Below are 14,460 nucleotides of genomic sequence, written 5' to 3'. Positions count from 1 at the left end.
AAAGAAATTCGAACCGGAGCTCTACCCCGACCTCACTCTGTAACGCCAACCAATGGAAAGTTGTACCAGTTTCTCCATTGTACAATGATGAATTTTCATACAACGATGAATAGACACAGGAAGGGAAGGATGGCAAGTTCGACACGGTGCACAATGTGTTCCGCCGACACCGGGTGCGGATTCTGAGCGATGGCAGTCTTGGCAGATCCCAACACACGCTCTACAATAGTCAATAGAGAGGTTAAGATGCACGTTATTTCCGACTTGACGCGCAATCTCACGCGTCAAATTTGGCGTAAAACTCCAAATTTCGACGCGAGCAGCAGGTCACTCGCGTTGATTTTTCGACGTGTGAGCAAATAACGCGAGCTGAACTTTCGCGTCACGTCAGAAATAACGTGCATCTTAACCTCTCTAATATTCTTAGGAACCCGCGTGCAGCCCTTTTGGCCACACCACCCTGCCGGTTAGGATACTGAGCTGTGGTACTGGCAGATATCTACACTCAACCTCCCGGTGCTCATTCTCCACTGGCACAGGTTCAGGGTCCTGATCACAGTCGTGGCCACTGGCCAGTGAAAACCGACCCACTAGTCAAAAAAGAGCGCCGAGGATTACCGCACCTACAAGCTAGTGCTTCGCACCTTCTCTCTCTCTGTCTCTTTTATGTCAGGAAAACCGGTCCGTTGCGCTGAAAAAAGAAAAAAAGAAGAGGTTTTGTAGACCTATCGAGTATGCTGCAGTGCTGCTCCACTTGGCAACATTCTGGTGAATGCAAGATGGCGGTTGTTCGGCCACATCCTGCGATCAGATGAGCACACACCGGCTAGGGAGGCCATGAGTGGATTCTTTGGCTGCTCCGTGCCGGGATACCGTGGGCGGCCGCGGATCACGCTACCGGTCCTGCTGAATCAAGACGCGGAGCGAGTCGGCTGCCGTCTGAGGACTCCAAGGGACTTGCAGCTGATGGCTCAGCGAGCACTGGATCGCCGTGAATGGACATATCTGTGCAACGCAGTTACAGATGCGTACAAGGCAGAGTACTGGTGAAGGAAGCTGGCACTGCAATGGTTTGAGCTACATTCTTTGTTGTTGGTACTCTGATTATCCGTATTATCCGTATTCACATGGCCTTGCCATTCATTCAGTATATTAATGTCATCAATAATGATATTCTTGTTTGTATTAGTTTATGTGACACCATTTTCTATTTTTCTTTGCCTGCCTGCCTGCTGGCGGCCTTTTTTCGCATGGTTCGGTGCAAGCGAATTTGGGCGAGCCCATTGACGCGGGAGCACAAATAATAATAATAATAATAATCGAGTATTATCGTGTACGCCAACATGGGTTTTCACGACTCACGGGTGTAGTGTACTTTATTGTAGGTCTACGTATCATTATCAGTTTTGTTTTTACTGGTCGCGAAGTCCAGCACTGTCTCGTCACCACTGCACTGTGTAGAGTTTACACAGTGCAGTGGTGCAAAGATGATGAGAAATTATTTCAGCCGCCTTCACACCTCACCGTGGTTGTCGACTAACACGCCAATATTTGTAACAGCACTCGAGCTCTGTTCTTCTTTCCTTGCCAGTTTCTCGTCGACACAAGCGCGGGGCATTTCTTTCCCCTGTTGTTCATCGACAGCTCCCGCAAGCGCAGCAGAAAATAGAGAACAGCAGAGTACGTGCCGCTGCATAACATGACCAGACTACATTGTGTAGTTTGACCTACTGTTGGCTCTGCCTATTTACCGTTTGGAAATATTTTGTGATTTGAGGAACCGTTTCACTACTAGGCCACATTTTCCCGCTTTGTCTTGGGAATTCAGCAAGTGAGAGACTCCAGTAGCCCAGTGCATAATTATGTTGTCTACGACCGCTTCGGGCGTAGCGGAGTCGTCCTCACCCGCTACGCTACGGACTCGCTTGCTTCGCTTTGCGACAAGTAGAACTCTTCGCGTGGCGAGTGGAAGCTGCCGGAGTATGCTCGAGCTACGCGACGAGGTGAGTACATGTTAGGATACCTTTTGATAACGAAGCTTTGACAGCACTTGCAGAACAAGAAGTAGCAATGACGTCCAGGCGTGTATTGTCTTTGCGATGTGCTATCTTTACCTTACTTGGAGTCACTGTTACCGGAGAAATTAAACAGGAAATGAATTCGTGCCCTTCCTTCTGAACAAAATAGGTATTGGGAAAATTCGGAAAGAGCAAGGAACTAGAACCTGCCTGAAACATTGATATTGAGTGAAGAGAATCCAGCAAATGCTCGATCAGTTACGGGAAGTTGCTTGAACAGCTGTGTGTAGTGGTATTGTGCATTGTGCGGGACGAGACGCTCCTTGCAACCAAGCGTCAAGTGACACACTGGCTCCTGGATCGAAATAGTCCATTCACGCATGGATGCAAGGCCAGTGAGTGAGTGACGCCAGGGAAAGCTGTGTTACTTCATTCCCTGTTAGGGAATCAGTGATTGAATGCAAGTGACCAGGGGTGTGGAAACAGGTGAGGCAGGTGCGGCCAAAGCCACACCACTACAGTTGAACATCGATTATCCGCACATCGACTATCCGACCATTCGATTATCCGTAACATTTTTTTTGGGCGCACGTGCCGTAGAGTACGCACTGTGCATGTAGTGAGCCATTCAAAAAATACGAAAATTTTGAAAAGTAGCACTCTATTCTATTTACAATGTACATGTACATGTATTTACAGTGTGTTTTCTTATCCGGAACATTTGCCTTATCTGAACACCGCCTGACAGTTGTCTGCCCAGAGGTGGTCGGATAATCGATGTTCAACTGTACTGTTATCAGTATTCCAATGGAGCAAGCCAAAATAGTTGCAACTCTTGTTCAGCGCAACCTTCTAGTGACATGGAGATGCTGTTGGGTGCACCAGTATTCTCAGCACGTTAGACGCATTACTCTGCTGTAGGTGTAGCTACCGTATTTTTCGAAGGATAAGCCACACTTTGAACGCTCAAAGTTCACACAAAAAAAGAGACAGTTGCGGCTTATACATGTACATGTACTCCAATGATCAAATTGACGGTGGTAAATAGGTTACTGTAAAAGCAGAAATGTTCGGTAGTGTAATATTTTCGGTATTCTCCAAAATCGGCGGTTCGGCGGAGGGAAATTTTCGGTAAAACTTCTAGCAATCCGATATCAAGAGCCAGTCAGTACCATTTGCCCTTGATCCTGTAGCGCACGCATCCTGCATTTGCTATAATGGTAGGCTGGCTCATCTGTCGATATGTATTTGACACTGGGCTGCTGGAATCCCTGAATATGCTCTTGATATCGGATTACTAGAAGTGCTGAATAGGCTCTTGACACTAGACGGGGAGAATCTCTGCTTGCACACTTGATACTGGACTAAAAGAATCCCTGCATAGTGCATACATACGCACACGATACTGGGCTGGTAGCATCCCTGCACCATGCACTTGATTTGGACTTTGATTTGGATGCTACGGCTGGGTGCCCAAATCACCTGGTCACCACGCCAGCAGGCGACAACTTTCACATCAAGGTTCAACTCGAGTGACAGGACTGCACCCAAAAAAGGTCAAACAGGCTAGTAAATTGTACCCTGCAGGCACGGTGACCAGGTGACTGGTGTACGCAGGAGCACGTGACCGCTTGTTCAACCATGTTCGATTGGGAATAAAGGAGGAACGCTTCATCGCAGCCTTTTCGGACCAAAACCAGTCGACTCAGCATCCAAAAGACTACAACATATGGGCCAATCGCGGTCATCCGTGCTTTTATAAGAACGACATGGCGCTTTTAGTGACATTTTGCATACAAATCCCCATCTAGTAGGGCGTATTCACCCAGTTTCGGTGGAAGTGCGTGAGTTCGATTAGGATTAAAGTAGGAAGGGAGTGTCTCAGCTTCCTCGGACCACGACCATTCGACTCAGCACCCCGAAGACTACAACTGGTGAAATTTTGATTTTAGCCTTAAGGTGGCTGGCTCCTACCCTCTGCGCACGCATCGTTTCAAAAACATCGATTTTTTCCTTTTTTTCCAGAAATACTTCAAAACGTCAGCACAAGCGCGCGGAGTCCGCGGACTGCGAACAGTGCGAAGCTAGTTTGATTTTTGAAGGTGACTTTGTAGTAGCTACCGTCTTGCTGTTTCCTTTTCGTAGATCCTGTTTCCTGAAGGCGATAGCGTAGCGCTCGGCGAGGGACTCGTACAGCAAGGCACGAAGTGTGCAGTGGCTGCTCCCTAGCTCTGGAATGGGCATGTCAAGCCGCTTCAGCGCCAGGTATCGTGGAAAGGTCTGCCAGAAATCCGCGATCACTCGCCGTAAATCATGGCGGAGCAGAGCGACGAAGACAAACAGCGCAAGAGAGCCTCCATCACTGCCACTGGCCTCAGCCCGGGCTGCCCCTATCGATGCAGGCCCCGGGTTTGCCTGAGGTCGATACCCAACCCCCGGCGTGCTGCGAAACAGCTGACGTACCAGCAGCCACAGGAGAATCCTGTGTTCCGCCTGCAGCTCGCAGCGAGGTCGAACTTTTTGTTGACTCTACAATTCTGGAAGGACGGAGGTAGAATAGTGGTGCAACTTGACATGATTCAAGACATAGTCGAGGTAGTCATTGTGTCTTGGATCTTGTAATCAAATTTCGTATTGCAATACAGGATCGTCGAGTTTCGACTTCTTGGGACTCGTTTGGAAAGAGGATGTTATGCTTGCCACACAGCACTGAAGCTAATCCACTGCGTGGCTGAACGCAGAAATGGGTATGCGTCAGTGCTGGAGGTGAAGTGCGGTGCATGTGGTGTCCGTAACCAGGTACAGACCTCGAAAACGCATGCCGGCAAGTCTGGAAATCGCAGGAGCTATGATGTGAACACGAAACTTGCCTTAGGTGAGTCCGACATCAATCCTGTTCCTGCAATAATAGTGCTTCACCATACACCATTGCACGCTTTAGACATGCAATCCATGAGAGGGACATGCATGCGTCCACCTGTGTATGTGTGCGCGTGCATGCGTGCACTTTCATCTATTTACAAGTATCGATTGACTTGTAATTCATACAAATTATATGATAAGAGGCCAATGACCAAAATACAGAACATGCACGGGCGCCGGCTGGGTAGATGTACTCACACTCATACCAACTTTTCCCGGGCGGTCCAGGACTGGACGCTGCCCGTAACTTTGAAATGTCCGTAACTCCGAATCATTATACATTTTGAAGGGGGAAGGCCATAGATATGGCATATGACGTCACTATTTTCACAAAAAGTGACAAAAAGAGTAGTAATATTTCCACTGAAAGACGCCCAAAGGGTGCCCAGTAAAGCTCAGTGAAGTACCCATAACTCCAGGCTCCGGATAACCGATGTATGAGTGTACATGTGTCCGCATGCCGCGTCGTTCATACGTGTGCAGCTGAGCATTTATATAGGTGTGTGTGTGTGTGTACGTGTGCTATCGTGCATTTGGATTGGGAACCTGCATGCCCCCTCATAAATCCCACTTATTGTGTCAGATCAGTGACACTGTGAGTGATTCTGCTGTACACTGCATACTAGTATCTTCGGATTGGTATAATTTGTGATGACTGTATTGTGTGCGTAGCAGACGTTGGTTTTGTAGAGCCACATTCTCTACATGTAGGAGATATCTACATCCGCTCTGTTTCAATGTCCAGCATAAGCAAACGTGTGGATCAGTCAAGCAGGACTGCTTGGTTGACGCTGCCGCGGGAATGCGTATAATTATAATCAGACGTGAGAAGAGGAGGAGGAGGAGGAGAGGGGGGGGGGGGCATAAGTGTGTCCCTCTAGGATGGACAAGCATCATTATGTTCGACCGACTGATTGTGGGATCTACTTCTCATACTTTGTGTTCAGCTATGGACCACGCAGGTATTGGCGCAACACACGTCAACAACTTGATGGCAACACTGAATATTCCAGTAGCTAGTGAAAAGTGTCTGCGAAACCACGAGAAATCCATTGGACCTATAACAGAGAGTGTTGCTGCTTCAAGTTGCAAAGATTCTGCATCAAAGGAGAAAGCCCAATCTGGCAGTGAAGACATTGTGATGAGTTATGACATGGGATGGCAGAAGCGAGGACGTGCCACTGGTAAGTAGACAGTGTGCTATTGCAGGCAAAATTTGTGTAGCCCTCTTCTTGTGGCAGCTGGCTGCATAGGCAGTCCACTCTGGCAGAGGGGAATTTGGCACATTGATTAACATTAGTATTGTCAACAATACTCCACTGTGAAGCCCGGCACTAAAATTTAGTAATAATCCTGTACTATACGTATGTGTTCTTCCAAACTGCTCTTGCTAGTGGACGTTGTTGTTGCTGTTGTTGATTTAGTGTGCATATTGTTGTGTGTTTGTTTGTACACTTTATGTCTTCAGGTGTTGGTCATGCCATTGGTGCCAAGACGGGCCTAATTATAGCTTATGGTACTCGCTCAAAGGGTTGCGCCATTTGTTTAAATGCTGAACGCCGCCGCAAAGCTGTTCCTCCTCATGATTGCAAGAAAACCCATTCCGGTTCCGCAAAGAGCATGGAGGGTTCTGTAGCTGTGGGCATTGGCAACTTCTTGAAGAATTCTGGTGTGAACGTGGCTGTTATGGTGGGAGATGACGACTCGTCAGCCATAAAGCGTTTGCGGACAGAAGTGTTTGAAAATATATCGAAGAGCTCAGACTTGAACCATGTAAAAAAGAATCTTGGTAAGTGCTAACCCAACATAAGTTGTCTTGATGGTGAAATTAGTACTTTACTTCGAAGTAGCAAGATTAACTTAGTATTGATGTCAATGCAAAACGTAATGCTGTGCAATTACTAGTTCTACTGTGGCACGCCAGCCTATTGGTGGTATGATACTCGTGTTGTTGAGAGTATAGTATTTGTATATTTGTATTGCCAGTGTTGTCATTATCATTATTACTTCCGAAGTATGAAAAACTCCACCATGGTTCTGTCCTTATGAATATGTAGGTAACGCACTCTACAAGCTGAAGCAACAGGGCCACAAGGAAATGTCGGATATGGTCATCAAGAGTGTTCAGAAATGCTTCATGTTCGCCGTGCACCAGTCAAAGAATGATGCCCCATCTTTGAAAGCGTCCTTGATGGCAACCGTTCCACATCTCTATGGTATGGATAGAAACACCTCACCTGAATCATGCCATTACTTAAAACTCATGCAAGCTGAAAAATAAAATGTCCAATAGGCTGTGATGTTCAAGTGCAGACATGCTGTAGTATAACATACTTGAATCAACATTCTGAAATCTGCCTCCAAATAGGTATTAAAAGCATGAATTGCGCTTGAACCTCTTTGTACGCCTTGCACAGGTGATCATAAGGATTGTGGAGACTGGTGCGCATATTCCAAAGATCCTGCAAACTACAAGCACAAGAGCTTGCCGTATGGTCGTGACTTGTCCAATGAAAGAACCAAGTCTGAGCTGATGAAAATCTTCACAGTAAGTTTCCTGTATCATCCAAGTTTTCTGTACCGAAAGTCAATAGTTTTGACGAAACTGGCAGATTATACCATCACTAACTTAGACTTTTTCTACTGTCCCATGACTGGTAAAATGAAGGTTACCTCTCCGTAAGTTGTGAACTCAACAGCTGGCTGGTTTACGTCAACGCAGTATTAAAATAATATTAGTTCGAGGGAAAGGTGCAAAAATAATAAGTGTACCCCTAACCTTCAACAGTATTCTACAGTGAGTCTAAACAATTTAACAATACTGAGTTACTGATAAAGTATTGACAATATCATTCACTTCACTCCCAGTTGATAGATTGCGAAAGTTATTTTGCCGTTCTGTGTGTGTGTGTGTGTGTGTGTGTGTGTGTGTGTGTGTGTGTGTGTGTGTGTGTATGTGTATGTGCCTGTGTGAGTGTGTGTGTATGAACAGTATGCCTGTGTGTGTGTGTCTTTGTGTGTGTGTGTGTGTGTGTGTGTGTGTGTGTGTGTGTGTGTGTGTGTGTGCGTGTGTGTGTGCGTGTGTGTGTGAGCGTGTATGTGTATGTGCCTGTGTGAGTGTGTGTGTGTGTATGAACCGTATGCCTGTGTGTGTGTGTATGTGTGTGTGTGTGTGTGTGTGTGTGTGTGTGTGTGTGTGTGTGTGTGTGTGTGTGTGTGTGTGTGTGTGTGTGTGTGTGTGTGTGTGTGTGTGTGTGTGTGTGTGTGTGTGTGTGTGTGTGTGTGTGTGTGTGTGTGTGTGTGTGTGTGTGTGTGTGTGTGTGTGTGTGTGTGTGTGTGTGTGTGTGTGTGTGTGTGTGTGTGTGTGTGTGTGTGTGTGTGTGTGTGTGTGTGTGTGTGTGTGTGTGTGTGTGTGTGTGTGTGTGTGTGTGTGTGTGTGTGTGTGTGTGTGTGTGTGTGTGTGTGTGTGTGTGTGTGTGTGTGTGTGTGTGTGTGTGTGTGTGTGTGTGTGTGTGTGTGTGTGTGTGTGTGTGTGTGTGTGTGTGTGTGTGTGTGTGTGTGTGTGTGTGTGTGTGTGTGTGTGTGTGTGTGTGTGTGTGTGTGTGTGTGTGTGTGTGTGTGTGTGTGAACCCAATGTGTGTGCGTAGATGTATGCCGAAAATGCGAACAAGCTAGCTAACCACGGAAGTTCGCAAGCCAACGAGTCTTTCAACAACACCGTAGCTAGCAAGCAGCCCAAGTCGAGGAGCTACGCATCATCTGGCTCCTTCGGCTTCCGGGTTGGTGCAGCAGTCGCACAGAAGAACATCGGATACAACTATGTATCAAAAGTGTGCATAGAGGCAGGGCTTTCTCCGAGTAGGCACGCCGAAACGCTGGGACAGAAGATGGATGGAAAACGAAAAAAGGAATCACTCCGGAAGTCGTCTAAGCCAGTGAAGAGGCGGCGACTTGAGCTTAGTAAACTCCGATCTAGCAAGCAGTCGGCTGTTGAGGTACGTGGGCGATTCAATCTCCATGAACTTTGGAATTGAGAAGAGGTAAATATTTGTCTATAAGGTCTATACCGGTATGAGGCCTATTCTGGTGTTCCTGCAGTGGATTCTCATGTATCCTGTGTTTGAAGGAGATTGGGAGTTTCTGAAAAGCACTGTTTGCTTGCATATGCTTTCTACTACAGGTAGGAGAAGGTACTCAGTATGGAAGTGAATGCGCTCGCCGTCCATTAGATGACCATGTGTTGCCACCACCATCCGGGCCTGTGTCATATAAGCCACTGGAGACGTCAAAGGACACCAACTTAGTGTTCTTTGACCTGGAATCGACAGGGTTCGGCGACTGTGCCGAGATAGTTCAGCTTGCGGCCCAGTCTGGCAGCAACACCTTCAGCCATTACGTTGTGCCGGAAAAATCCATCCACCCGAAAGCCACGGAGAAGATCGGTCTGACTGTCACTGTGGTCAATGGCCAGAGGAGGTTACAGCGCGTTGGATCCAAAGAGCCTTTGCAATCTGTCACCCTCCATGATGCCATCACCACTTTCATCCGTTGGTTGTAGGGGCTTGGCAGTCAAACTGTGTTGGTTGGTCACAATTTACTCAAGTTTGATTGCCGAGTCTTGTTCAACCAACTGGAGAGATTAGGTATGGTGCACGACCTTCTCTCTGCGGTGGCTGGGTTCATTGACACTTTGCCTGCCATCAGGAATGCGCATCCAGGTTGTGTCTCCTACACTCAGGAGCATCTGTTCAGCCAGTTTGTTGGCACCCAGGGGTATGATGCACACAATGCGATTGGTGATGTGAATGCCTTGTCTGAGCTCTATGACAAATGCTTAGATTCAGACAAGGCATTCACACACTGTGTTACATCTCAATCGTCATTTGATGTGCATGCATACAACCTCCGGTGCAAGAAATTGGCTGAAGAGATGAAAGCTTGCATCCCCGTCAAGGCGCTGTCTAATGGCATGGCGAAGAAAATTGCCAGCAGTGGGCTAAGCCTTGCGGATTTGAGGGTTTCTTTCCGGAGAAACGGTGCAGCTGGTCTGAGAGCGCTACTTGCAGAGCCCGATACGACTGGTCGGCCAAGGGTGACTAAGTCTGCACCGACTCTAGCAAAGCTGGCGGGGCACTTTGCTGAGACCGAAGCCATCGGCCAGGCTACCAGTGCAACACAGTGTGAAGACATCAGTGCTACGCCAAGTTCCACCATCACTGCTACGCCAAGTGCCACTGTCAGTGCCGCCCCAAGTTCCACCGTCACTGCTACGCCAAGTGCCACTGTCAGTGCCGCCCCAAGTTTCACCGTCAGTGCTGTTGCCAGCGCTTTGCTGCCACCGGCCACTCTAGCATTGTATCGTCGCCGGAAAGCAGAAGGGTACGACTTGCCAGATCCTGCTTATATGAAGTGGCTGAGCAGTGTACAAACCTAGAGTGTCCGGAGGACCATGACAACAGCATGGGCACGTACAGGTAATGACAGCTGCTACGTGTTTTCAAGCCTTTTACTATGGCGATACATTGTGCCTACTCTGTAGGTATTCCTTTCCGTAGATCTACTCCAGATATTATATATGGTTTCTTGATTGCAATGCCTCTGCGTTTGATGATAGCTAAATCAAGACTAAGGCTTACTAAGCTCCAAGTCATTCCTGCTCCTGTATGCAGACATTATTCTAGTATGTTTCATCGAATTGCTGTGGCTAATACTCTTATTTTTCTTAGTTAGCTTAGGTTCTTACTGCTGTGAACAAAGCCATTGAAGTATAATAATAATACTGAGTTGTGATTACACAGAAACGATTATGTAAGATAAATGTCTGTCATACGTGCGATTTGATTGGAAACGCACTCTGGAATGCATTGCGATTCTTCATTATGATACAATTTCGACACTTTCAAGCTCTATTTGAAGAGTTAGATCCGGTTGAATCCGCTCAAAATTGTTCAACACTATCCTATCATGTTCTAATGAGAGCTCAATCGAGTAACTACAAGCTATTGTCTGCTATATGTGAGTGTTGGTGGTTCATATCTTGGGGCGATGAACTCAATGCAATGTGCTTATCCATGCAATTTCGGTTAGGCCACCCTTTCTTTTTTCGTTGTTTAACGTCCGCGCCCGCGTACCTTTTTGCCTCCGACCGGAAAAAAAAAAAAGAAAGTAGTAGTGCCAATAATATGCGAAGTTGTAAATACATGATTGTGTAGTTTCACAGGGTGCCGATCATGACCTTAAACTTATAATCTTGCCTCCCGGGCATGCCTTTGTCTTGTGTTATTTTTCTTTTTTTTGTTGTCTTTTAAATATCGTATGGTGTGTGTCCTAGTAAAAATCCAGATGTAATGAATTCATGACATGCTACCTCCATGCTATGTACCTGTTTTGTTGGATTCATCAGGCATGTGCTCCAATGTACCATCAAAGAGTGTTGTTCTATGCCTGCAAGTGCCGTTAGACCCAGAAATATTGTATATAATCACATGCTTTACTGGTCAAAATGTTTGATTGGGGTTTCCAGTTTTTGGAATGGGCTTTTGTTATTTTTTCGCCCTCCCGCGTACCTTTTCGCGAAAAAAAGGACGTTAAACAATGAATTAACAAAGGGTGGCCTTACATTCGGAAACTTAAAAGTTTTATTTCATGAGTTAGCTTCGGTAGAACCTGCTCAAACTTGCTACACCGAGCCACTATTGTGTTCTAATGGCATAGCCATCAAATGCAGACCAAGTCCAGTGTCAAATACTTGTAGGCGGGGCTTATATTCAGGACGCGTTCGCTGAAATGGTACTATTCCGAAAAGAGAAAAAGGCACCTCTCGGGCAGGATTCTACCTACTTGTAATGCTTATGTTAGTATATTGCAAGTATATGACTGTCCCGATGTTGCACATCAAGAAAGACGGGGTAACCACGATCGCTATGGTCAAAAATTGGTTTTTTCTGTATTTTTTAGCCTAATTTGGCAATTGCGAGTATGCTATGTTTGACCCCTCCCCCGAGTGAAACCGGCGGGTAGAACTTGATAAAAACGTGTCTCCGCACACTAGATATCCTACGGAACAAAGTACAATCGTTTGTAGCCACGTTTCAAACTGAAAAATTGGACCCGAGGGGTAGGAGCCACCTTAACTTCCCCTTTAATGGTGTACGCATGTCTGTTCGTGCACGTACACGGCCGCGCTACACGCTAGTAGACACCAGAAAGCGGAGATTGGATCCTTAATACACGAGCCACAGGGCCAATAGCGTGAAAAGGCTAGCGCCTAGTAGCGCTCCAGTGCAGCCAGTTCACGGTCTGCATCGACACTCTCTGCCCTCATAGCGAAAACCCGTCAGTGGTTGGCTGGCGAGAAACTCGCCGCAGATTTATCGGAAACTTACTTGAACGACAACACCTTCCACATCATTTTCGCGCCGATCTTAACGATTTTTCGCACAACTCCATGTGGGCCGATGAATCCACTAGTTTTCTAAAGATTTGCCTGCTCCATTGCTGCACAATAGCAGCACATTACTTTTCTACAATCTAAACGTGCAAACGTGGTCTCTCTACTGCATATCTGACTTCCGGCTCGCTAAATCTTCAGACCTTGTTTATAGTCGGGATGAAACAGTTCTTCCGCAGCAGAAAGACCATGTTTGAACTGAAGAAAGTAATGCTTTTGATTTCCCGAAGAATGAAAAATCAGTGAAGCCGAAGGCAGCCGAGAGATTCTATAGGGTTAACAGGCCAGGGCCTGGATTTGTGATAATGACAGGGAAATCTGCCTGTTCTGCCTGTTGTACGTGTTGGCTTCTTCAGGCATTCGATGGTGGACGGATGCAGCAGAACAAAGAAGATGTGCAACCCTTCTAGAAAGGTGGACGGTATGGGTGTTAAAACAAGTAGGTTTTTCATTTGACCCGACGAGACCACACGACGCTTGCAGATCACAGCACAGCACGAACAGTTCACCAGCCACACTCCACGAAAGCAAGTAGTAGTACTCCTGACAAGTCTTGTTTCGTTCCATAGAGATAATAACGGGGAACTCATCAGAGGAGAAGCAGTTGTTGAATGAAGGGGTTTAGCTGAATAATGCGATTTTATAGAAAAGATATTGGCGCACTGAGGTGTAAACACTCAACTAACTCACATATGTGATATATCAACACAAAAGGAATAGTGCAGAATGGAGGTGTTCTGAACCCTACCAGACACAACTATCGCAAGTGCTAAATCATTCACAATGAGAAGGAGAGGTACACAGGAATAGGTTGCGCTAGTTTACACGTCACAAAGGGTACTGAGGTGATGACAAGGATAGGTGAAAAGTAGACGCCAAGTGAAAGCCAACAAACCATCATGGACGTCTAAGGTCACATCTGAAGATTGCTAACTGCACAAGACAAATACTTCACAAACCTCGATAATTAAAACTCAGCCAGCTACCTATTACTACTATTTGACGGACCTATGGAAGATGGCAACAAAGAATTATGACTTCTCCTGGACCAGGAAATCTGCCATTGACCAGAGGAAGGATTTGATCTGCTGCTCGGATTATAGCGTTAGACGCCAACCCTGCAGTCAAGATCAAGATGGATACGTCGCCTAAGCAGCCCACAGTTCTATGTCACACCCAGCAGCCTTCCTTTCACCTATACCGCTGGCTGAGTTTCAATTATCGAGGTTTGTGAAGTATTTGTCTTGTGCAGTTAGCAATCTTCAGATGTGACGTTAGACGTCCCTGATGGTTTGTTGGCTTTCACTTGGCGTCTACTTTTCACCTATCTTTGTCACCACCTCAGTACCCTTTGTGACGTGTAAACTAGCGCAACCTATTCCTGTGTACCTCTCCTTCTCATTGTGAATGATTTAGCACTTGTGATAGTTGTGTCTGGTAGGGTTCAGAACACCTCCATTCTGCACTATTCCTTTTGTGTTGATATATCACATAACGAGTTAGTTGAGTGTTTACACCTCAGTGCGCCAATATCTTTTCAAATTAATAGCATTATTCAGCTAAACCCCTTCATTCAACAGCTGCTTCTCCTCTGATGAGTTCCCCGTTATTATCTCTATGGAACGAAACAAGACTTGTCAGGAGTACTACTACTTGCTTTCGTGGAGTGTGGCTGGTGAACTGTTCGTGCTGTGCTGTGATCTGCAAGCGTCGTGTGGTCTCGTCGGGTCAAATGAAAACCTATTACTACTATTTGACGGACCTATTGAAGATGGCAAAAAAGAGGTATGGGTGTTGCCCTTCTTTGCCGGAGCACTGGGGTGTGAAATAGCTATTTACCTGCAAGTTTGTGACAAAGGTAAGCGAGTGAGTGTAGTCTAGGAAAGACCAAGGAACCTAGTATCGGTCATCTTCTGCACCCCCCCCCCCCCACCCCACCTACTTTTTTGGGATGACCTACTTGTAATGTTGCAACCTTTCATATTCGTGTCACCCTGCTGTGGAGGAAAGTCACCCAACCATCTACGGCTCCATAGACAAACGGTCGGTAGCCTACATTGTGTGTTTTGT

General features: G+C 46.5%; 1 protein-coding gene across 1 annotated transcript; it reads left to right on the top strand.

The window, feature by feature from the left end:
* Nucleotides 1–5,843: 5,843 nt before the first annotated feature.
* On the top strand, nt 5,844–9,504 carry LOC135829832 (uncharacterized). Its single transcript, XM_065342219.1, has 6 exons — nt 5,844–6,124; nt 6,409–6,729; nt 6,998–7,156; nt 7,358–7,488; nt 8,588–8,935; nt 9,121–9,504. Exons 1-6 carry the CDS (start codon nt 5,890–5,892, stop codon nt 9,496–9,498), a joined length of 1,572 nt encoding a protein of 523 aa, XP_065198291.1. The 5' UTR covers nt 5,844–5,889; the 3' UTR covers nt 9,499–9,504.
* The last annotated feature ends 4,956 nt before the right edge of the window (nt 9,505–14,460 follow it).

The sequence above is a fragment of the Sycon ciliatum genome, chromosome 13, assembly GCF_964019385.1.
Source record: "Sycon ciliatum chromosome 13, ocSycCili1.1, whole genome shotgun sequence".
NCBI classification, from domain to species: Eukaryota; Metazoa; Porifera; class Calcarea; order Leucosolenida; family Sycettidae; genus Sycon; species Sycon ciliatum.
This window is presented reverse-complemented; position numbering and strand designations above follow the sequence as displayed.